General features: G+C 40.0%; 1 protein-coding gene across 1 annotated transcript in view; it reads left to right on the top strand.

Annotated features, from left to right (window-relative positions):
- The window catches only part of EXOC4 (exocyst complex component 4), a gene marked incomplete at its 5' end in the record, with an annotated part of 817732 nt that overhangs the window by 731276 nt on the left and 60135 nt on the right, over positions 1-26321 (top strand). The window contains one exon of the mRNA XM_082846389.1: positions 18304-18445. Coding sequence (XP_082702515.1) covers positions 18304-18445 — 142 coding nt within the window. The remainder of the gene's footprint in view (positions 1-18303; positions 18446-26321) is intronic.

Consider the following 26321-nt stretch of genomic DNA (forward strand, 5'->3'; position numbering starts at 1 on the left):
ATTGTAAATAGTGCTGCAATGAACATTGTGGTACATGACTCTCTTGGAATTATGGTTTTCTCAGGGTATATGTCCAGTAGTGGGATTGCTGGGTCGTATGGTAGTTCTATTTTTAGTTTTTGAGGGAACCTGCATACTGTTTTCCATAGTGGTTGTGTCAATTTACATTCCCACCAACAGTGCAAGAGGGTTCCCTTTTCTCCACACCCTCTCCAGCATTTATTGTTTATAGATTTTTTGATGATGACGATTCTGTCTGGTGTGAGGTGATATACCTCGTTGTAGTTTTGATTTGCATTTCTCTAATGTTAGTGATGTTGAGCATCCTTTCATGTGTTTGTTGGCAACCTGTATATCTCTTTGGAGAAATGTCTATTTAGGTCTTCTACCCATCAAAGCATGTTTGAAAGCATACTGTGGCAGGATGTGCAGAGGGAGTATTATTCATGTGTCTTTATGTTTAAATAAAGCAAGTCTTAGATGAACACTGCAAATGCAAAATTTTACAGATTTTCACTCTCTGTATTAGGGAACTTCTTGTGATTCTGTGTGTTACGGGTTTTTTGAATTGCAGAGAATAAGGAAGGGCTGGAAGTGTATTCCTTACACAAGTGAATTTGGCTTTCCTCTGATTTTGCCTTTGACCTCTGACTGTTCTGTCGTGTTCCCTGGTCTTGCCAGCTGCTGCACCCTACATCCATCTTCTCCGGTAGGCGTCCCCTACTGAGGAGACAAAAAGGCACATGGTCAATTAGCTCGAGAGTCATAATGGTTACAGCTATAGACAAGGATTCATAAATCATGTGTTCTATTGAATTTATCCAATAGTTAATTTCTATTGGATAAGTTTATCTAGTTTAATTTACCAGATTAGTGAAGTCCTATCTCATGGAGCCATCAGGGAAGATATTCATTCATTCGGTAAATATTTATGGATCAACTTGTTTTAACAAATAACACAGTACCAGCTATGTGCTGGGTCCTGGGGACATGAATACACAAGACCCAACCTCTGCCTGCAGGGGATTTATAAGTCATGGAAAAGACAGGCATGAAAGTTATTACACCATATTGTGATTCGGCAACATACTATGGGAATATATAAAGTGCACATTTTAAAGGAGAATATAAATATCAGAGAAGGCTTTCTGGAGAAGGTGGCAGCTCATCTGGATCTTAAATGATTAAATAGTAATTCACCAGACAGAAGGGCATTTTATGGAGGAGAAACCAAGAAGGGAGGGGGAGGGGAGGAGAAAAGGCTATGATGTGAAAAAAATATGGTGAGTTCAGGGTAATTCAAATATTCCATAGGGCTGGAACATGAGGTTCACAGTAGGAGAGCAACAACCGTGAAACTAGAGATGGGGCAAAGGTCAGCTGGGATTTTATTTGGAAGACGATGTCAAGATATTGAAAGATTTTATTTTATTTATTTATTTTTAAATATTTATAACCTAGAGGGGTTCAGAGGTAATTCCCACACTGGGCAATAAACTTCTGAATACCCCTAAAGTAACTCAACTTAGTATTGTTGGTATCACAACAAAAGTTCTTGTGAATGGCTTAATGAAGGAAGAGGTTAACGCTACCAACTAAAATTAAGATGTGGGATCCTGTATAAGTTTCATTGGGAATTGACCCTACTACTGATTTTGCGATTACTTATAAACATGTTTGCTGTATGTGCAGTGCTTTCATGTAAAATAATGGCACAATACAAAATGGACCATTTGTGGTACCCAAGGAAATTAAAACCCTGTAGAAATTCATCTACATCTATTTTGAGTTCTGTATCTCACATGGAAGAAATCACAATTGTTTAGCAACCATCCTTGCTAGTGGGTAACATGAGAGAAATATTTTATTTCTAACCTCTGAGGAGAGGTTAGAAATAACATTCAGTTCAAGAGTGAAAGAAACATAAAAAGAAGCAGCAAGTAACATTGTTATAAAAGTGTACTACAGACCACTCAGTGAGATACAGACTGTGGATGGTGCTCTCTTGATATAATTATGACATCGATATGCTGATAGTCGTGATGGGAGGTTTCAATTAGCTTGATGTTTTCAGAAGTCTAATTCAAATAGGCTGAGATGTAAGTTCTCCACTTGTCTTTTAGATGATTTTCCTTCCAAGAGGGAAAAATATGGAGACCTAATATTCTGTACTTAATTCTGACCAAAAAGAAGAAAATTTAAGAAGTAAAAATTATAATAGTCTTTGGAGAATTTTACCAAATCAGAGTTCACACAGCGAAGAAAGTGAAATACATTTTCAGAGATTTGGGAAAAAAATATAGATGTGACCCAATGGTTAGAACCTATCAAAGGGAATATAAATATAGTTCATGATTGAGGGGTGAGAGATTATACAATGTAAAGTTTGAACCATATAATGCTAAGTAATTTCAACAAAAAATAATATCAAACACACTCTGTGCCAAGGTGTATTTTTAAAATACACACACACACACACACACACACACACACACACACACACTCATACACACACACTTAATCCTCACAATAACCCATGAAGTAGATACTATAGTTATTCCCATTTTTTACATACCGGGAAACTGAGGCACAGAGGTGCAATTACTTACTCAAGGACACATAGCTATTAAGTTATCAAGTGGTGGACCAGAATTTGAACTTCCTCAGTATGCCTCCACAGTCTGTACTTTTAACCAGCACACTGCTGTACAGTATCCAGAGAGCTCTCTGATGAGCTCACATAGAAGAATCATAGATGAGTGCAGAGCAGGCACACGACATGTACGGTGAGCCTTTAGGTAAAGAGTCAGGGAGGCAAAACCCAGAATGCCTTGCTGGTCATTAGAGATGCTGAGGATGTTTAGGCACAGAAAACAAGAAATGTATAGGCCCCCAATTAGTAAAGTAGTGAAGGTCATTAACAGAAAGCACAACGATTCTATTTCTCTTTTGTTTCTGTCTTACTTAGAAAGGGGACTGTTCTTCCAACGAAAGGGTAGGACAACTCTTGGTAAGAAACAGTTGTGAGGAAAGCATCAGGTGGCATCTGTCTTCCAAAGTGGAGTTCAAATATATTATGTTGGGGTGTTTAAGGAAACTTGCTGAATTTGAGGAAATGTGGAGCATGTGAAATATGACAGAACACCAGATTACAGCAGATATGCCTATTCTTTTTTTCTTTTCTTTTCTTTTAATTTTTTGGCCACGCTGCATGGCACGTGGAATCTTAGTTCCCTGACCGGGGATCGAACCCATGCCCCCTGCAGTGGAAATGCCTATTCTTAAAACAGTGAAAGGTGAAGAAATTCTAGAAACTATAGACAAAAGTTTGACAGTGATCCCTAGAACTGATATGATTGTTGGCACCTAGAACAATGTGATGACGGACAGGAGGCAAAGGAAAGCATCATAGCTGCCCAAGAGCCACCAAAAGAGACTGGACAGCATTTATAGTGGAGAGAATGGTCACTGTGCATATATCTGTCTAGTTAGTGGGCAGAGACAAGTCTAGCCACAATCTCAAATGTGTATGTTTAATTTCCAAATAGATATGAACATGTTTTTCAACTTAGCTCTTTTATCAAACCAAGATTTACCAAAATCACTTGTTGTTTCTCTGAAAATGAAATTCTATTAGTCAGTCCAACAGAGGAAGATGTAAAAATTGAAGAATGTTATTCACTTTTTAAAAGGGAGTGTTCTGATGAATAGCCTAAGAACAAAGAGATCTAAGCCTTTATGGGTCAATACCTAGATGGTTCCTTCTAAACTTCAGGCCTTTAACCTGGTTGCCAAAGGGCTGGTGATCCAAACCATGGAGCCCAGAAGTTGCGACATACTTAGTGTTCTCACGGACATGGAGTATTTTAGAAGATACCTCGGTATGAGGTATGAGGTATGAGGCCGAAGCTTTTATATAGTCATTGAAAGCAGCTCCAAACTGAGTGACTTCGCTAAGATAAAAAGTCTAGGGACTTCCCTGGTGGCGCAGTGATTAAGAATCTGCCTACCAATGCAGGGGACATGGGTTCGATCCCTGGTCTGGGAAGATCCCACATGCCGTGGAGCAGCTAAGCCTGTGTGCCACAACTACTGAAGCCCGGGCGCTTAGGGCCCGTGCTCTGCAACAAGAGAAGCCATCGCAATGAGAAGCCTGTGCACCACATCGAGGAGTTGCCTCCCTGCTCTCTGCAACTAGAGAAAGCCCGCGTGCAGCAATGAAGACCCAACGCAGCCAAAAATAAATAAATAAAAGAAAATAAAGAAGTCTACTTTGTTGAGCCTATACCTTTAATCTGTGATTTCTTTAGAAAACTGCAGAAAACCCCACGGCACGGTTTTCTGAAAAATTAGACAGCAGAATGGTTCTGTGAAACATTTCCTGAAGGCAAGATTGAATCTACTTTGCAAGGGAATCTTGGCGTGCATTAGTCAGAATGAGAGCAATTTATAATTTGTTCAGTACTCAGTAAGTACCAAAAAAATTATCCTACAGTTCGTGTAACTAAAATGATAAAGAGAAAGCAAGTCGTTCGTTTCCAGGTAAATATTATTTTTATTACTTGCATAGCTCTTCCTGCCACTCATCCCCATTCTATAGGAGTTGTCCCATAATTTAAGTGTTTGGCTGGCACTCGGAGGTTGCAGTACAGTGGGACGTTGTTTGCTTGTGACCAGATCCTTCCTCTTCAAGGGCAGTGGTTTGCAAACAGCTCTTTTAGCAGCAGACTTGTCCTGCCAAATCTTAATGGGTAACGAATGAAAGAGGAGCTTCTCTGATGGCGGAGGAGGGCAAAACCCAGAGAATGGAGATTGGGAGATTAGGAACGCTATGGAGCACATCCTGAAAATCCTTGCCTCAGGGGTTACGACATGCCATCGAAGGGTGGCCCAGGGATTCTTGGTGACCCTTCATCCCACTCCTTCCTGCTCCAGATGTGCTCTGAGATCTGAGTTGCCTTAGCTCAGAAATATCTCATGAGCAGAAGGTTATATTTATTCATCAAGGCTCAGTCAGGAAAACAGAAGCCATTTTAGGGATTTCAAGCAAGAGGGAATTGAATACAAGGAATTGGATGTTTTAAAAATTGCTAAAAGGGCTTAGAAAATAGCTGGAAGGAAGCAAAGAGCAAGGAGAACTAGCGGCTGGCTTGCAGGGAAATGAAGAAATACAGGAACTGCGCCAGTGGTTTCACCTGCCTGCAGTCAGGAAGCAGCTGTTGCAGGAGCTCTCCTGGAAGCTGCCGCAAGCCTCTTATTTGCCATCTGCTTGAGCATCTTTCTCCCGCTGCAAGAGGAGAATGATGCCCTCCCCTTCTTTTCGCCTTCCACATCTTTCGGGAGTGCCTCTCACTGGCAGAATCTAAACTCCAAACCCTACTGGCAAGAAGTTGGAAAATGTGCTTCCAGGAAAGGGGCTGGGGATGATGCCAAGATGACAGCAGACAAGGGCACAGACTATTTGCCCATCTCACTTTCTGTAGTAAATTTAATCTAGGGTGATATCAAAAGGAACATAGTCCCAAGAAAGCAAATAAAATAACAAGTCTCCTATGGTGGTAAATATAGAAACCATCTTTCCAAAATAAGCCTGATTCAGCTGTTTTAGCCTTAATAGAAGACCTGACTTGTCAGTGTCTTTATGTGCATATTGAAATAATTTATAACGCAATTTCAGTCTCTTCAAGTGAAATCGCAATTTCTATCATTTCAGGTCAAAATTTCAGAGTCTGTATGGATTCATCATCATTACTCCCTTACCTCTACCACATGGACACATACTCGTGTGTATTTCTTCTCTCTCCTCATAGTGCCTTTGGCAGGAGGGAAGATAAACTGTGACCATGAAATAAATGCTAATTCAAAATATAAATATAAATATGACCTTTCCAGCCCTATGTGAGTAAGGAAGACCTGATCTCTCAAAAACACAATTTCAAAGCTTTTTTGAATATCCTTTTGAACTCCTAAGATAACACCCCAGTTCACTTTGCTGAAGAATCAAGTACTGGGGACACCCTTTTCTGGAAAAGAGAGATCCTTGTCATTCCTCCCTCAAAATAAGGTGAGGAAGACTACGTGATCTCCTCCCAAGCTGCTTTGGAGTGTCATTCCTTGCTTTCCCACCAAACGGCCACCTCCTCATGCTTGCCTGAAATGCCCTCTTTTACTGGATTTGCAGCCCTGAAGAAAATCATTCTCCCCTTTTTGTGGATGAAAAGAGCAAATTTAAGCCTGCCACCCTGAAGCCTTTTTTTCCTCCTGCATGTCTCCACTGATTTGAACATTGAGAGAATTCTGTAGTGTTCTCAGACCTTTGCAGTTCCTTATTTAAAGGTCAAAATGTCATGAGTTTATACAGTTTGAATGTCTTAATATCTCAACATGTGATTTCCTTTCTGTGCGTTAGCCACAGGAACAACTAAGCCCACAGCTGTCTGGTTTTTTGCAAGGTGTTTTGATGAGTAAGGAGATGAGTCTAGGAGTTTCACTCTTCCAGAGTTCCCACTAGGAGATCCAACAATAATAGCGTAGATTTACTGAGCCCTTACTATGTACTCTACATTGTTCTGAAAGCTTTATGTGTTCTATATCGTTGAATCCTTACACAGACCTTTGGAGGCTGAAACAATAACTGCTCCAATTCAAAGGTTTCACAATTGGCCCAAGGTTATTCAGTTGAGTCAAGTCAAGTGGTTGAGTCAGAATTTAACCACTACTTTCTGAGCCTAAACATCGGTAGTTAACCCCAAAGAAATGTTGTGGTAGGTAGAAAAATCAGGTTCATAATTAATATGAGAACCATACTCTTTTACTCCAGGAAATAAAATTATTTAGATTTTCAGGCAATATCCTGAAATTATATAATCACCTGATAGATAAATGATTGCTTCTCTATGTAGCTTACCCTTAACTGGCATAAAAAACAGATTATTAATTTTGGTTTTTAGAAAGTTGGTTCTGGAAGCATCTCTGTGAACTGTTAATTATCCTAGGGATTATATGGCAAGACCAGAATGGATGTGTGAACAGTATTCATGTGTTACTAATGTATAAAGACAGAAATATGGCTGTATATTACGAACCTTCACAAGGCATTAGTCAATAGGTGTGTGGCACCCATTCATCAGCTTAGCCCGCACAGGGAATACTGACCCAGCAGAAATGAAAGGGGAGCTACTTAACTGTTATCTTTACTGCATCCTGGAGAAGTGGCCACGCTTGTCCTCACTGAGTAGAAATTCTCTTAGCAAAATTTACATCTGCAAACCCTGCCCTGTGTGTTAGCAAGTTAATTCTCTCCATATTTCTTACTTCCAGCCTGCTTCAAAGCGAGCTGTCACCAACTACACAGCTAGTCTCGGTGATGGTCTGTGTGCTTGGTGGCCGGGTCAACTCTGTCTTGCAGTTAAGTCAGTTGTCTGTGTGTCGTCCGCATAGCAATAGGATCAGAGTGACCAGTGCTTCTAGAGTTCTACCTATTTTTCTCATCAGGTTTTCCCATTAAATGCATAAAGCTAGTATAATCGTTCCTTTACCTGAAGCTATATAGATAAAGGAGAAGAATACTGGGTTTTTGTCATTTTTTTCATTCAACACATCGTTACTGAATATGTAATAGTAGTAGTAATAGTAATTGCCTTATATTAAGCCCTTGTGTGCCGAACGCTATTCTAACTGTTTATACCTTTTCTCATTTAATATTCAGAATCCCATGAGGTAGGTATGAGGATTCTCCTTTTACAAGTGGAGAATCTGCGATGAGAAGTTCACCCAAATGGTATATGAGAAAGTCAGAATTTGAACTCAGGTCTGTTTCCAAAGGGTACCATCTTGTTCATTGAACTTGATACTTGACTGCAGGTTGCAGAAACTGCTTTCTATGCTGGGGCTACAAAGATAAAAGTGAGGTTGTACTTGCTGTCAGTCAAAAAGGTGATATTTATTTCTCAACTTGGCCCAGACTTATGAATGATGCAGCTGCCTGAGCAGGAAACTCGTGAAAAAAGGCAAAGAAAAAATTAAAATGAAGAGGGATGACATATAGGATTTTCATTTTAACTCCTTTAGTTCTATCTTTATTTGTGGCACTTTTTTGCTGTCATATTGGGTTACATGCTTTCTTTCCGTTTGGTTCAGTTTTGCCATTTGTAAATGGACCTAATGTTTCTAATTTACCCAGTGAATAAGCCATCCCCTTAGGCTCTTTGGAAGTTTTACAAATGCAGAGCTGGAAGGATCCTGTTTGAACACACGCATAAATGTTTTCGCTTTGCTGTATAATATTTTTGCCTCTAAAATTCTGTTAAAACTTAAATCTGTGTCGTTTTTTCACCAAAATATCTGGTTAAGTATTTATTAACATTTTAAGATGCTCTTAGATGTAGGGTTGTTTTTGCCTCTCACTGTTGTGGCCTCTCCCGTTGTGGAGCACAGGCTCCGGATGCGCAGGCTCAGCGGCCATGGCTCACGGGCCCAGCCGCTCCGTGGCACGTGGGATCCTCCCGGACCGGGGCACGAACCCGCGTCCCCTACATCGGCAGGCAAACTCTCAACCATTGCGCCACCAGGGAAGCCCCGAGATGCAGGGTTTTACAGGAATACAAAAGGCTTACAAAGTCCATGGAAATCTAAGATAGCTCTACAATAGTGTCTTTCAACAGAAGGACAGGAGCTATTCATTAACGTTTCCCCCCATTTCTCTTTCATATCTGGCAGGACCTGAACTGGCCGTACCGCACACCTTTTCAGTAGACGATTAGGTTTTTACCAAGCCTCAGGGAGGATTATTTGGAATAAAAGAAAAACCAATCTTAATGTTTCCCCCCAGGACTGAAAGAGACTGAGGTCTGTTCTATCATTCCCAAGGTATAAAAACCATGTGTGTGTGCCGTTTGCACTGCATGGAGATAGGAGTCTAATGCTAAATGTAATGGAGGTCCAGGGCCTCCTCAAGCTTGTGACCATCAAGCACTGTTTCGTGAGGAACTGGATGTGATTTTCCCACTATGGAACTCTGCAGTGTGTAGGGTAAACTGTTGGCTCAGAATTGGCCTCTCTCCTTGGTAGCCTAAGGAAACAGCTAGCCTTTTTTACCTTGGTTCTTACTTTTGATTTGTTCTTCACAATGGGCCTTACACAAATCTCCCTTGCTTTCCCTGTATAGGTCAGCATTTGGCATAATTCTGCAGTTTCAAACACTCGTAGGCTTTCTGGAGCTTCAGTTTCTTACCCTGAAATAGAATAATGTCACAGGCTACTAAACTATTTGGAAAACATAGGTTAACAGCATTGTGAAGATATAATGGGAAAAAAAATTATGAAATTCTTTGGTTTGTTCTTAACTTGAAGATTTACTTCAATAGGCATTACTGCTGGGTGTAGTAAAGAAGAGCTATAGACTATGAGACATACCAGGAAGAATAAGTTATTGCCTTTGTTGTCCTGGATCTCACAATCTACCAGGGAAAATACAGTGCAAGGTGAAAGTGGTGAGGCCAGAAGAGGGGGGCAGAGAGTTACTAGAGTTCAGGGGACGGTCCCTAGCTTTGTGGCAGGTGCTGTGTTAGGGACCACATTCCCCATTTTGGTGCTCACAACAAGGTTCCGAGTTGTAGAGATGAGGAAAATGAGGCATGGGGTTGTTAAGAAATGTGTTCTAGAGGTGATTAAAAAGTGGAAGAATAAATTTTACTCCTTTGGGAAACAATAGAAAAGAGTATGGTTTCACAGAGATGAAAATTACTCTTAAGCATCATCCACAAAATTAAGTGCAAGTTATTTTTTTTAATTGAAGTATAGTTGATTTACAGTGTTGTGTTAGTTTCTGGTGTACAGCAAAGTGATTCATATATATATATATATATATATATATTCTTTTTCAGATTCTTTTCCATTATAGGTTATTACAAGATATTGACTATAGTTCCCTGTGCTATACAGTAGGACCTTGTTGTTTACCTATTTTATGTATAATAGTGTGTATCTGTTAATCCCAAACTCCTAATTTATCCCTCCCCCCTTTCCCCTTTGGTAACCATAAGTTTGTTTTAAGTGTCTGTGAGTCTATTTCTGTTTTGTAAATAACTTCATTTGTATACTTTTTTTAGATCCCACATATAAGTCATATCATATGATATTTGTCTTTCTCTGTCTGCCTTACTTCACTTAGTATGATAATCTCTAGGTCCATCCATGTTGCTGCAAATGGCAAAAGTGCAATTTCTTTGTCAAAGCTGGTCTTCGGGTTCTTTTGGTGTAGGTTTTGTTTTCTTTTTGTTTTCGTCTTATAATAATACATTCCCAAATAAATGTTATTGAACATCTGGGACATTGGGCTGGGCAGTGAATGGGACAGGCATATACACATGTGTACGCATGTACATACAGGTTCTAGTCTGAATAATGCATAATATGTCCCCATACTTTACGATCATAATTTTATAGGTCAAGGAGCAATTTGAGTCAGCATTTTGGTTTTCAAAATCAATTGACTTTGCTAGTTTAAACCCAAAATTTCTAAAGTAATCGGGACTGAAAAGAGGTAGTTACTGTTTGGGGACAGAAGAACCATTGCTTCTGAAATAGGAAGCAAAATGGAGAGAACCTACCAAACATGTTTCTTAGATAAGGCTCATACTTATGTAGAAAAGAACTTAAAACTAGGTTCTAAATTGTTAGGAGAGTGGGAAAGAGTGACTATATGACTTGATAATAGGGGTTAACGCTAGGGCTGTTGGCAAAGAGTAGCTAGGTGTTAAAAATGTGTTTCAGGAAAGAGAAAGAGTGATCGGAAGAGTCACCATGAAATTTTAGCTTGGAGTAATTGGCTTAGTTAAGGAGGAAGAACGTCTCTATCATAAGAAAATTCAGATTAGATGCTAATAAGACAGTAGATACTTTAGCATGTGAAAATCACCTATCCATACTGGAAGCCAGTAGGTTTCATAGATAAATAATTTAAGAATACTTATAGTAAAAAAAAAAAAAAAAGAATACTTATAGTGCTCGCTTCGACAGCACATATACTAAAATTGGAACGATACAGAGAAGACTAGCATGGCCCCTGCGCAAAGATGATGCGCAAATTCATGAAGCGTTCCATATTTTTAAGCAGAAGAATACTTATAAGTGCCTAATGTGTACAAAGCACTGGGGTGGAGGAAGGTTAGCATACATATGCTGCAAATAATTTAAGGGAATGAATAAAAAGTAGGGATAGTGGGCTTCCCTGGTGGCGCAGTGGTTGAGAGTGGGCCTGCCGATGCAGGGGACACGGGTTCGTGCCCCAGTCTGGGAAGATCCCACGTGCCGCGGAGCGGCTGGGCCCATGAGCCAGGGCCGCTGAGCCTGCACGTCCGGAGCCTGTGCTCTGCAACGGGAAAGGCCACAGCAGTGAGAGGCCCGCGTACCGCAAAAAAAAAAAAAAAGTAGGGATAGTGGTGCAGAGAAGTTAAGAAGGCTGAGGATAGAGCTAGCTGGCATTAGAGTTCCAACTTGGATCTGTGGTATTATAGTGTAGGACACTTTTAAATCCTATCCTAGTGTTGGGCTCGATAGTAGCATATCCCATAGGTATTTAAGGAGAAAAAAGAGGTTAGATGGGGGTCTCCTGTCACAGCCCCCATTGACTCTGTAAGCCCCAGGAGTTCTGAGTGTCACAGGCTAATTGGCATCCTTAATTTTATTTTTTTATAATGTGTGCCAGATTACAGCATCAAAGGATCTCAAAATTATTTCCAAAATCTAATAATACATTGTTCTAGGAGTTAGGAAGGTCCTATTGCCACCATTTTATAAATAGGAAAACTAAAGATTGAAAACTAAATAATTTTATCCCAGGTTCAAGCAGAGATCTTATGTGGTATCTGTACAAACAGGAAGAGGAGTCAGAAATAACGATTATACCAAAATTTGATCTTCTAAACTGTTTTCCAGTGAGAAAATCTAATGAGATCATTCTTCATTGTCTTTCCCCATCTTCTAAAAAGTTTGAATTCACAGAGTTAACCTTACTTTTCCTGCTATGACCATCGTCCCCTTTTCAATTTATCACTTTCATGACAGCTGATACTAGTGTAAGCTAATATTGCAACAATTTTAGATAATATTGCAGATGCACAAGGACATCCTCCTATGAATCAATTAAAGAAGTCACAGTAAGTTGCCATTGAAAGTGTAGCAGCTGCATCCTTGAAAACAGATGCTCTTCTGGGTCTGAATGTGTTCAATTTTGACTAATTTTAAGACCTAAACAGATTTCAGTCTGGTTAATATTAGGATGTGGAACCACTTGAGACATCCTAATGTCCTAGGCTGATTGCTTCTCCGTGACAGTTAGTATATGGCTTTCCTTGAGAGATGCTGAGTATTCGATATGCCAGGGATTTTATTTCAATAGAAGAGAGAGACCCCCAAGTCTTGGCTTCAGGAAGGTGGACTCATGAAATCAAGGTGACTTCTAAAGGCAATACAATTTATAGAAACAGTACTTAGGCTGTAGGGATTGGCCAGAATTGTCTTAAATTGTACTTTTGCAAGATTCCTAGACAGCCCAGGAAACCAGCTGTAATAAATTACTTCCCTATCCTACTCTGTCCCTAGGATATACTCAAGAAACTAAAGTGAAAGTTATAGTTGTAAATGGCAAGTTATTCCTTCTCCTGCCTGATCTTTATCAATCTGTTATTATATGAATTATTTGTCATGTTACATTTGTCAATTAAATCATTTGTTCTGTTTAAAAAGGCCTTGATCAAGCTCCTGTAATGCCTCCTGTTATTCTGCTGGCCCTGAAAATGTGGGTGCGTGTGTGTGTGTGTGTATGTATATGTGTGTGTATTTGTGTATTTGTGTTTGTGTGTGTGTGTGTGTGTGTGTGTGTGTATAAAATCCCTTACTTGAAGGAGTTAATGATCTGGTAGGGATACATACTGATAAACGGATAATATCAATGGAATATGATAACTAATAGAACTGTGTGAAAAACACAACCAGAGGAACAAGTGACCCGGCCTGGAGAATCGGGAAAGACTTTCTGAGCAGAAAGCATGAATAGTTCAGAAAGAGGAATAAGAGCCATCAAAGGTATAGAATCCTAAAACACCATAATATGTTTAGGGAATTTGCTTTAAAAGGGTGGCAGGTCAAAGGGCCCAGAGTTGCGGAAGAGGGAAGTTGGAGAGGAAGGAGAAAGTGATGAAAGATGGAGAAAAACTGTGTTGGGCAGAAACCCCAAATCATGGAAAGCCTTGCTAAGGAGGTTCATGATATAAGCAATGGGAAACATTGATACTGTTTTTACAAGTAATTGACATAGTCAAATTTTGTGTCTTAGATAAATAACTGTTTAACTTATATTTAATTAGCTAAATATGGAAGATTGAAGTAAGGTAGGGGCCAGGCATTGAGGCAAAGACATCAGTTAGGAGACTATTGCGGTAGTCCATGGAAGAGATGAGGGTTCCACCAAGAAAGTGAGCAGATACAGAAACGACAAAATATATTAAGAAAACATTTAGGAAATAAAGTTGGCAGAAATTATTCCTTGCTGAGGGGGTGAGAGAGGAGATTACTCTCAGTATTTGCAGCTGAGATTTCCAATAGAAAGAGAATTCAGGATAAAGAGCAGATGCTAAAGATAGACTTTAGTTTTGAACACATTGCATTTGAGAGGCCTGCAGGATGTACAGTAAAGATAGCTTGCAGACAGTTGATCGAATGTAGTTTAGGAGTCAACAATTCCAAGATAATAGGAAAAACCATGAAAATTGATGAGCTCACTCAGAGAGAGCATATAGAATGACAAGCAAGGGAGACCAATAGAGAAAAAAAATCCCTGGGAACCCCAGCATTTATGGGTGCGCTAAAGGAAGAATATCCAGTGAAGGAAATTATTAAAACAACGGCAGGGAGGTGAAAGGACACCCAGAGAACTTTGGTGCCGTACAAGCCAAAAGAAAGCAGAATTTCAAGAAGGAAATGGGCAGTCCTGTGGAATGTAGCAGAGAGCCTTTCTGAGGGTAGGATTGAAAAGTGCCCAATGCATTTGGCAGTTAGGATACCATTGGTGACTATTATCAGAATAATTATTTAATAAACAGGTGAAAGCAGAAATCAGATTATGGAAGAACTAATGGAAGGCAAGACTATGGAGAAAGCAAATGCTGACAGTCCTTTTGAAGTCTTAGTAAGAATCTGAGGGACTTCCTTGGTGGCGCAGTGGTTAAGAATCTGCCTGCCGATGCACTGGACACGGATTCAAGCCCTGGTCCGGGAGGATCCCACATGCCATGGAGCAATTAAGCCCATGTGCCACAACTACTGAAGCGCACGCTCTAGAGCCCGTGAGCCACAACTACTGAGCCCACGAGCCACAACTACTGAAGCCCGTGTGCCTAGAGCCCGTGCTAAAGAGAAGCCACCACAATGAGAAGCCTGTGCACTGCAACCAAGAGTAGCCCCCGCTCGCTGCAACTAGAGAAAGCCCGTGCACAGCAACAAAGACCCAATGCAGCCAAAAATAAATAAATAAATACAATATTTAAAAAAAAAAAAAAAAAGAATCTGAAGTGCTCAAGAGAGGAGTTAAGAGAGTGGGAAGGACAAAGTGCCTGGGGAGCACAGCATGAATTTGGGAAAGTTGCTGAGAAAGAGAAAGGAACTAGCCAAGTACTAGTGAAGGATTGACAGGTGGTAGTGAAGACTTTCGGGGGATTAAAATCCAGAAAATGTTAGTGGCAACAGTCTGTACTTTGTTCTGTTTTCCTGTCAAAGGATGAGTCGCAGAATTAGCCCAGGATTAGATCAGGTTGCCACAGAAGAATCTACCTAGAGAGTCATTGGCCAGACAGTGGCATATGGCCACCTCCAGCCACAAGCAAGGCTGGGAATGCAGACATTTAGCTTCTCATAGTCTACCGTGGAGTGAACAAGAGAGAATTGGCAATATCTGTTGGTTCACCTAACAAGCAGTGTCTGCCCCAGAGACCAAGGTTCAGCCTCCTCATATAAACCAACCAATTTAGCACAGAAAGCCACAGTCACGTTGGCGTCTCAAAGATGCATGCTTTTATGCAGTGGTTGTAAGAGGAACAAGGATACTTTGAATGATCTGATGTGCCCCATCCCCAGTATTAGAAAAACAGCTCAAAGTGCATATCTTAATAAAATAATCAAGTACTAATATTGTTAAAGCCTAATATATGTGGGCTCCGCCAATGTGAAGAGCAATCCCTGAGATAAATATACAGCCATGAACCTCTGAAAGATTGAGTGTGTATGTGTGTGGGTGTCCAGTAACCTCCTATCTTGACTATAATCTCCCAAGCAGATTCTCTCAGCATTGCTTTTTTGTAGATTTCCGTTTGACATTTGAGAGCTAGGTAGTTGTTTTGTGTTGGCTTTGCCATGCTCAGCACTTCTTTTCTCAGTATATTCCTTCTTGTTAAGAAAACTTCATAAATTTCAGTGAGCCCTGAGGAATTCTCAGACCAGCTTTTCAGTGGAGCCCTGGGCATCAGTTTTCATGTGCTTTACTAAAATGTTATTTTTGCTGTAGATTACAGTCTAGCTAAATGTACAGCAGGCTGCTATTCTAAACTATTGCAAGTTTTATGTAGACTGCTTTCCCGGCTATTAACTTACTCTACTTGGATTCTTTTTTTTTTCTTTAATTTGCAGAGTTTGGCCAGTCAGCTGCTACACATGATGAAATGACTTATTTCTATAAGAAGAAAGGGAATGCTTTTTAACTTGGTGAAATTTGTCCAAAATGCCTTTGGTAGGTTGGGAGATTAGTATAGCCTTAGACCTTGGACCATGAGCCCAGTTTCCTTAGGGTCTGATTTCTTCCTTTTTATTTATTTATTTAAATTTAGTTATTTTTGGCTGCACTGGGTCTTCGTTGCTGTGTGTGGGCTTTCTCTCGTTGTGGAGAGCGGGGGCTACCCTTCGTTGCGGTGCGTGGGCCTCTCATTGTGGTGGCTTCTCTTGTCGCAGAGCATGGGCTCTAACGCGCAGGCTCAGTAGTTGTGGCACACGGGCTCTAGAGCGCAGGCTCAGTAGTTGTGGCGCACAGGCTTAGTTGCTCCACGGCATGTGGGATCTTCCCAGACCAGGGCTTGAACCCGTGTCCCCTGCATTGGCAGGCAGATTCTTAACCACTGCGCCACCAGTGAAGCCCCTTTCCCTTTTTTCATTGATATATATACGTTGCTCTTCATGGAACAGGTAGTGTCACACAACAGAGGAATCAAAAGCACTAAAATGCCTTGAAATATTAGACTAGTGTTACTTATAGTTGCTTTCATCCAGTCTGCCAAAAGAAAACATTATGAAGGCAGTAATCTCACCTTGCAGTCAAACAACTTGAATAATGATAGCATTAGAAGGAAAGCAGTGTCTACATCAGTCCTGCAGACCGAGTTAGTGAACATCTCGGACGATGCCAAGGCTGGTAATAAGTTTAAATCTCCATCGCTATATTTCCTTCCTCCTTACACGTCAGTTGCCTTGAACAAAATTCTTTTTTGTGTGTGTTTGCCATGATATTTTAATTTATTGAAGTCTGTTTCCACTGAGGAGAACTTAACCTTACAATTCTTGACGGTCTCTCCAGGCTTGTCTCTGTGCTTGGCTGAGTCTAGGAACAGATGCAGCTCTGAAAGCCCACAACTGCAGATATGCCTTCCACGACATATGTTGACTCCCTGCTCTGTGAGGTGGACACCTCCCAAGTTAGCCAGTAGTGCCTCGCCAAATCCCATGTCCCCTAAGTCCAGGGAGCCCTTCTTTCAAATGACACTGCATCCTCTGAGAAGGAGAAGAATTTTCACATGGAAAAGCAAAAGATGCTAATAAATGGAAATTGAACCTCAAGGTGGATGGAATTATATCTTTTAAGTACCTATAATTAAGCTTAGGACTCTTAACCTGGACAAATCACTTGCTAAAGAATAATTATTACTTGTGTTTATTATTTATATTAATATTCAGTGAGTTTTACGTGCTATTGTCCGAAGCAGTTTATCTACATTAACCCATTCAATACTCCCAACAACTGTAACTTACTCAGTGTTCCCAACAACATTCTGAAGGTATGTTATCTCCATTTTACAGAAGAAACTGAGGCAGAAGGAATTTGCCATTAGCTCTTGGTCACAATAATAAGTAAATAGTGGAGACGGGACTCAAGGCCAGCCTTTGAGGCTCTAGAGAACTCAAAGAACTTTTGAATTAAATTGCCAAATTATTGTTGATGATCTTTGAGAAATTATGGGGAACTGGATACACAACAGAAGTCTAGACATAAGGAAATGTAGTTCACATTTTTGCTATTTAGTATTTTCCTGTAGAAAATGGCCAAATGCTATTAAATATTTTATCAATTACTTGCAAGAGATAGAGAAGGTAGGTTTATCAAATTTTCCCAAAAGACCTTTTTAGGGCTTTTAACCGATTGTAAGTAAGCTCTGTTTGAGTTAAGGAGAATGCAGCACATCCTGTTCCCTCGCCCCACACCACCCCGGGAGATTCTAGGCTTACACGCAAGGAGCACGACTTCTAGAACAAGGGAATTGATCACTCTTTCTAGACAGGTCAGACCACTCTGTGGCATTTATTATGTTTGGTCCTAAGTCCCACATTTCAAGGGAAATATAGAACAATTGGAATTTTTTTTTGGTGAATTATGAGAATTATAAAATGACTCAGTTGGATTATTTGGAGAATAGTTGAAAAGTCTGGGGACATTTAACCCAAAAAGGAGAAGACTTCAGGGAAGCCAAAAGAGATATCTTTAGTACTTGAAGTACTGACACAATTAAGAGTGATTGTTAAGTTGGCAGAACCAGGGCCAATGATTAGAAGTCAATGACAACAGACATGGCTTGGTGTAAGATGGTCATATCTTTCTTAGATGGAATTGGCTGCCGCAAGAGGAATTGAGTTTCCTTTCACAAACATTTGTGTGGGTGTGCAAGCAGAAGCTGAACAGCCACTTGAAGATGTACAAATAACACAAGCATAGACCACATGGTTGGGCTAGATTACTAAGTTCACTTCCAACTCTGAGCTCCTGTTTCTGTCATTCTGTGAATTGATGCAAGACAATCAGCTGGGCTTTTATGTTTAATCAAGTACCGAAATAGTCTGTCATGTCTCAGATGTCTGATGCTGCCAACACTAGTATTAGCCAAATTGATAAAAACAACATGATGAACAACAAAATCATATGTCATTTCAAAAGCTATCTGTAGGCATCTAATGAAATGATTGGTGTTTTGTCCTCACCCCTTCTTTCAGATCTGTCTCCTGCTCAAGATACCCACGTGAATGTGGATCTCCCACCAGTGTCAGAGCAGATCATGCAGACTCTGAGCGAACTTGCAAAATCTTTCCAGGACATGGCTGACCGCTGCTTGCTGGTCCTACACCTGGAAGTCAGGTATGACACAGCCAAGCAGAAGACTGTGATTTAATTGCACTGAGGGTCATAAATCACTCGCTTATGTCTGGAGGGTATCACTGTCATTTTTGGTTCATATTATAGATGTCTTTTTTTTACACTGAAAGTGATTTTTAGTGTTAAAGTTTTTAAGCACATGCTGTATTGTGAATATGGTGGTTTGGAGTTTGCATGGCCTATGACATCAGAATGATCTAGATTGGAATGTCTATACTAGTTGGCTAGGCCATCTTAAGTCAGTTAATTAACTTTACTCAGTTTCCTCCTCTTAAAAATAGGAACAGTAATTTCTAACTTAGAGATTTTATAAATGAAATGATAAGTTATAAGTACAATGCCTACCACAGAGTAAGTGCTCAAAATATGGTAGCTTTTCGACTATGATGACTTTATTGCCATTGATATTTTTAGTAAGGTACTATGCTAATCTATACTAAGAAGGGAGTATACAGATGCAAGAACCATGATCCCTTTCTTTAAGAACCTAAAACCAGGACTCCTCCATTGGCGCAGTAGATAAGACTCCGCGCTCCCAATGCAGGGGGCCCAAGTTTGATCCCTGGTCAGGGAACTAGATCCCACATTCATGCTGCTACTAAGAGTTCACACGTCACAACTAAGAAGCTGGCAAGCCGCAACTAAGGAGCCCTGGAGCTGCAACTAAGGAGCCCACCTGCTGCAACTAAGACCCTGTGCCACCAAATAAAGAAATAAATATTAAAAAAAAAAAGAACCTAAAACCCAATTGAAGACATTAAATAAGTTCAATCATAATTCAAGAAGTTTCCAAGATATGATATTCTTGGACTCTTGCTTCTTCCCCTGAAGTGTAGAATGTTCTGATTAGCTTTAGTAGACTCTATTATCACACCTCTAGAAACAGTAGGAAGAAAAGACCAGAAAGTCTCCAATCATTTATTTATTCATTCAATAAATATTTATTGAGTGCTGTCTTTGTTCCAGACAGTGGTCTAAGAATTGGGATACAACAATGACAAAAACACTCAAGGTCCCTTCTTTCATAGAGCTACATTCTAATTGGGGTAAACAGCCAGTGAGTACATAAAAGGAGAAATTTCAGCTTAGTGTAACTAAAAAAATAAAATAGCAGAATGGAATTAAACCACGCTATCAAATAGAAATATAAAGTGAGCTACACATGTGAACCACATAAATAATTTAAATATTCTAATGGTTCCATTTGAAAATACAGAAACACGTAAATCATAATATATTTTATCCAACCCGATATATCCAAAATATTATCATTTCAACGTGGAATTAACATAAAAATTATTGATCTATTTTGCATTTTTTTGTCCTAAGCCTTTGAAATCTACTTCATCTTTTACGCTACGGCCCGTCAAAATTTGGATTAGTCACGTTACAAGTGTTCAGTGGCCACATGTAGCTATTGTTATACTGGACAGTGTAGAGAATGGCTAGGGTTGATGAGAAAGGGAGATCTGGTATTTTGTTGCATAGATAAAATGGCCAGGGAAATTGTGACAAGGTACCAAGAAAGAGCCATCTGTACAAAGACCTGGTGGAAAAGAGTTTCAGGCAGGGAGGGGCACTCACGAGGTCCTGAGACAAAACCAAACTGGCAGATTTGAGGAACAGAGAGGAATCCAGTATGATTGCAGCCCAGTGAATAAGGAGGTGGGGAGGAACGGAAGGAAAGGTAAAGAGGCAGGCTGGAGCCTGAGCACGTGGAGTCATGGAGCCCGACTCATTATAGGGTCTTACAGACCACGTGAAGAGTTCGGATTGTTTTATTTTTTTTATTGAAGTGTACTTGATTTACAGTGCTGTGCCATTCTCTGCTGTACAGCATGAGTTCATATTTTATTCTAAGTGCATCAAGAAGCTATTAGAAGGTTTTAAGCAAGGGGGAGATATTCATTCATTCATTCACTCATTCACATTTTTAAAAGATCACTCTGGCTGTTGTATGGGAAAAAAATTGCAGGGAGAAATATGAATGGAAGCAGAGGGATCAGTTAAGACCAGATATGAGCACCAGAATGACAGAGGTGAAGGCGTGAAAAGTGTTGGATTTGGGACATGTTCTCAAGGTAGAGCTGATATATTGATAGATTGGATTGGGTGCAGGACTGGTGGCAGTGAGAGAAAGAAAGGACTCCAGGAAAACCACAGAGCAAAACTATGTGGATGCCAAGACCATTGAGTGAGGGGCTAGAGACTGAGGGACTGAGAAAGGTTGGGGGAGGGGTAGAAATCAAGAATTCCATTTTGGTGATGTTTGGTTTGAGATGCTTATTAGACATCTGGATACCAATGTCAAAGAGACAGTTGGATATATAGTTTTGAAACATCAGACTCAAAACCCTCAGGATCTGGGGCTTCCCTGGTGGCGCAGTGGTTGAGAGTCCGCCTGCCGATGCAGGGAACACGGATTCGTGCCCCGGTCCGGGAAGATCCCACATGCCGCGGAGCGGCTGAGCCCATGAGCCATGGCCGCTGAGCCTGAGCGTCCGGAGCCTGTTGCTCTGCAACGGGAGAGGCCACAACAGTGAGAGGCCCGCGTACTGCAAAAAACAAAAACAAAAACAAACAAACAAAAAACCCTCAGGATCAGAAAGTGTATAGTAATACATTTTATTTTGTATTACTGTGAGACATTATTAAAGTTGATAGAGTATTGCCTTTTTGTTTCAAGTCTTTAGTAGATTTAGGTTTTAAAAATGTAAATAGGAGGCTTCCCTGGTGGCGCAGTGGTTGAGAGTTCGCCTGCCGATGCGGGGGACGCGGGCTCGTGCCGGTCCAGGAGGATCCCACATGCCGCGGAGCGGCTGGGCCCGTGAGCCATGGCCGCTGAGCCTGCGCGTCTGGAGCCTGTGCTCCGCGGCGGGTGAGGCCACAGCGGTGAGAGGCCCGCGTACCGAAAAAAAAACAAAAAACAAAACAAAACAAACAAAAAAAAATGTAAATAGGATTTTGGTTCGTATGTTTGGACTCCTGTTAGAACTTGGCTATCTTGCAGGTGTGCTCAGGCAAAGCTTACTTGATAACGTATTGTTGATGTCACTTCTTTTGTATGCTGCTTGCTTTTTTCATTCTTCATTATCTTGTCCAGTGAGTTACTTCTGTATTGCTTGTGGAGACCTTCGAGTAGGGCAACTGAAGTAGCATGGTAGATTTCAAGTCTCTTTTACTCAGCATTATTTCTGATCTTATTTCTTACATTCAGTTGTTGAGAAATAAAGACTTTTCCTCTATGATTTCTGATTTGTTTTATGATAAGTGTTAGATTTGTTTTCTATTTATTTACAAGCTGACAGTGAAATAAATCGGGTATTTTCTGTGAATAAGATAAACGCAATCGACGGGGGGAAAAAACACCCAGTAACACTCTGATGCCTCTGTTACCTGGGTTGCATAGAAAAACAAGGAAACATCAAATTAATTACTATCACGGCTCCTGGAATTTATGCCATTGGTTGTGTGGGTTCACGGTGTGCTCTTCATTTGGAAGTATCAGCCTGTAATGTGTAGTCAATTCCAAGTGGGATACTTTCAAGGCATCTTTGCCTTACCCAAAGGTCTTTGAGTAAGACCTTTTCAATCCTTGACCTCTATCCTGCCCTTTTTATTTTTGTACATATTGGCAGTACTGTTCTTAATAATGCCGAACATATTTTAGTCATTGTTTATTAACTTTACGAGAAACCATTCAATGCTGTAACACCTATTGCTATCTCTCCTTCATCATTAGTTTAAAAACAGAAAAAGATCATTTTAAGAATAGATAACAAAAAAACACTGAGTTTTAGAGTCCTGGATGCAGAATTATCTTTCCCTGACTTTAAATGAAAACAGTAAACATGTTTATTTTTTCCAAATTAAATTTCCTTATGTCTTCATTTAACATGGTTTCAACATTCAGGTTGCTTTCCTATGAATGTGCTCCAAATTGTCTTTGTTCCTCTCAAGTATGGTACAAAAAACTAGACAGAACACTCCATGTACTGCTCAGATAGTGAATGTTGACACAATTTTATTCATTCCTTGTCACAGTAACAAGCTTTTGTTTGTTTGTACAGTTGATGATAGAAAATTAATAAGGAAAATCTCAAATAAATCATTACCGTAGTTGTCCAAAGCTAGAATAGAGGAGATGGCTAAGTGCTCTGGGCACCCATGGTGGGTGACTGTGGAAGAAACCATTAGCACATAGAAGGCAGGAATCAGGTGTGCCTCCTTCACCGCTCTGGCTCCAGAACCTGGAACAGTCCTGCTGCATAATAAGCGTTCCGTGACTCTCGAGAATTAGCTGGTTTGAAATCAAACCCAGATAAAGTAAGTGTGGGTTCCCCAAACAAAACCTGTTGCTCATTAAAGAAAATGAACTGGTTTGGAGATCATTTTCACTTGGCAGTCCATGACATGTATTTAAGAGGTACAAAGACTGCGTGGCCAGCATCATCCTTGTCACCATCAGCAGCTAAGGTTTGTTTTGTTCCCATCCCGCTGTAAAGGAGAATTAGAACTTAGGCCCTGTGGTCCAGGAGCTGGTACAATGAAGAAGTGGCTAGTTAGGCACTGTCTCTGGCACTTTTACCCAAGAAGCCACTATAATAAGAGAGCACAGATAGAATAGACAAAAAAACTTAATGGGAAAAAGTTAATGGGGAAAGCTAGCAAGTCCAGAACAACTTCAAATGCCAAAAATTTGTCTTATTCCCTCAAATATTTTATATCCGTAGCCCATCTTTTTCTTTAACATTGTTAAAGTTAAAAACCAAAAAGGGTTCTCCCCGCCTGTGTGTCTATCCACATATACTCTTTTTCCTCCTAATAAACACTTTATTTGTTTCACTAAAAAAAAAAAAAAAAAAAAAAAAAACGAAAAGGGTTCTCAAATCCAGTAGGTTCTGTGTTGAAGAACCCATCCAAAGAGCATGTGACATTTTACCTGTGTCACTGTAGGTCACATTTAACCACTAAGCAGTGCTTTTTTACAGTTTGAATCATAAGGCATGTGACACCCCCAAGAGATGAAAGACATGGTGAGACCATTAAAAATTGTTGACGTTGTTTTTTTTTTCTATTTGAACTTTAGAAGAAGAAAATTAAGTTGCCATTTGAGTCTAAGATGCTAAGAATGTCACCTTTATCAGCTGATTTCTCTCACCATCAGGAGGGTTCTAAGTGGGTTGCACAGTAACTGCCTGTCGCTGTTGGTATCCTAAGTGTGCACTTTCTGAAAATCAACCATCCCGCTGTGTAATCAGCAATATTTGCAGAAAACCTTAATGCCAAAGTTGTGTTAAGGTCAGCAACAACATGCCAGAATTCAAAAGAAAAAGAAAAAAAACCTTTTTCTGGATTTGACATTTGCCAATGACTATTTTAATTTCTTTTCATCTCTAATCATTTTGGGAGAGGAAGATAATATCTTAAAACAGTTTTTATCTCTCCTCTCTGCCACTCACTTCAGGATCGCATAAGCACTCACCTCCAATTCATAGTAATTTCCTACCTAAGTAGTCTCTACTTCTAATTTCTACCATTCTCCACCATTAATTCACCCTTTATGCTGTGCAGAGTCATCTTGCCAAAGCTCATATCTGATTATATAATTTCACCTCATAAAATCCTCTTAAGACTCCCTGTGACTTCTCACATAAAGCCCAGAGTCCTTAGATGTCCTCAAAGCTTATGATGACCTGGCCCCTGCACATCTCCCCAAGCTCACCTCACGCCTCTGTCATGTGATCTGTATGTACTAAAAGGAACTTCCGGTCATTCCTTAAAACTGTCCTCCATTCACACCCTCATGCCTTTGTATTGATATGTGGTCTTCCCATCGTCTGAGGTTGTAATGTCTATAATTTACTGTAAAAATACTTCAGCATTAATGGCTTGATTTTATTTTCAACTAAGAGTTACTTAGTTTAAACTTCAACCGCAGTAGCAATCAATTTCCCTAGGCGTGAATCCCACTCCAGGGTTGATCAACTTTCATTATACCAAAAATGTCACATTCTGGAGGGACTGCAACTGATGCCGTTACTGGTATCCTGATCCAAGCCATATACTTTAATAATTAGCACATGAATGTCAGAATGAGCTTTTATTGGCAAAATTAATCATTAGTTGATTAGCAACTGTTAAGGTGATCACCTATCATGAAAATGAACTAGTAGTCAAGATACTTGGATTCCCTTCCATGAGCAGGTTATAAAAATATAGCACATCCTTTGTACAACTTAGCTTAAAATGGATCATAGCTCTAAATGTAAAACCTCAAACTATAAAACTCCTAGAAGCAAATATAGGAAGAAATCTTTGTAACTTTGTTTGGGCAAAGATTTCTTAAAGCTGACCCCCAGAGTACCACCCCTAAAAGAAAAAACTGGTAAATTAAACTTCATCAAAATTTAAAACAATTCTTTGAAAGACATTGTTAAGATGAAAAGACGAGCCAAAGATTGGGAGAAAATGTTTACAAAATGCGTGTCAGCTTGTATCCAGCATATATAAAGAACTCTCAAAAGTTAATAATAAGAAAACAAGTCAATAAAAAAATTAGGCAAATGATGTGAACACAAACATATATAGATGGCGGGACTTCCCTGGCAGTCTGGTGGGTTGGGACTTTGCCTTCCAATGCAGGGAGTGTGGGTTCGATCCCTGGTCAGGGAGCTGGGATCCCACATGCCCCTTGGCCAAAAAAACAAAGCATAAAACAGAAGCAATATTGTAACAAGTTCAGTAAAGACTTTTAAAATGGTCCAAATCAAAAAAAAAACTTAAAAAAAAAAAGATGTATGGATGGCAAATAAACACATGAAAATATGTCCAGCATCATTAGTCACTAGGAAAATGCAAATTAAAACCACAATGAGACACCACTATACATCTATTAGAATGACTTAAAAATTTTTTTTTTAATTGATAAGCACTTGAGGACATTATCCTAAGAGAAACAAGCTAGACAAAGAAAGACAACTACTGCATGGTATCACTTATATGTGGAATCTTTTTTTAAAACAAATCACAGAAACAGAGTAGAAAAGTGGTGGCTGGAGGATGAGAGAAATAGGAAGTGGCTGGTAAAAGGGTACAAATTTCAGCTCTAAGATGAATAAGGTCTGAGGATCTAATGTAAACCAGAATGACTGTAGTTGATAACACTGTATTGTATAATTGAAATTTGCTGAGAGAGTAGTACTTCATGTTCTCATTGTTATAAAACAGAAACTAACACACCATTGTAAAGCAATTATACTCCAATAAAGATGTTAAAAAAAAAAGGCTAAATATGTGAGGTGATGGGTGTGTTAATTAACTAGATGAAGGGAATCCTTTCACAGGGTGTACAGATATCAAATTACCAGGGCAGGGCTTCGCTGGTGGTGCAGTGGCTGAGAGTCTGCCTGCCGATGCAGGGGACACGGGTTCGTGCCCCGGTCCGGGAAGATCCCACATGCCGCGGAGCGGCTGGGCCCGTGAGCCGTAGCCGCTGAGCCTGCGCGTCCGGAGCCTGTGCTCCGCAACGGGAGAGGCCACAACAGTGAGAGGCCCGCGTACCACAAAAAAAAAAAAAAAAAAAAAAAAAAAAAATTACCATGGCATACACTAAATATCTTATAATTTAATGTCAATTATACCTCCATAAAGCTTAAATTAAAAAAAAAACCTGACAGCAGTAAGTGCTTTTGAGGATGTGGAGCAACTGGAACTCTTGTACATTGGTAGTAGGAAAGCAAAATAGCCACAGCTGCTTTGGAAAACAGTTTAGCAGTTTCTTATAAAATTAAACGTCTATGTACCATATGATGCAGCAATCCCACTTGTAGATATTTACCCAAGAAAAAGGAAATTT

This window comes from Leucopleurus acutus (genome assembly GCF_964270905.1).
Source record: "Leucopleurus acutus genome assembly, chromosome: 9".
Taxonomy (NCBI): domain Eukaryota; kingdom Metazoa; phylum Chordata; class Mammalia; order Artiodactyla; family Delphinidae; genus Leucopleurus; species Leucopleurus acutus.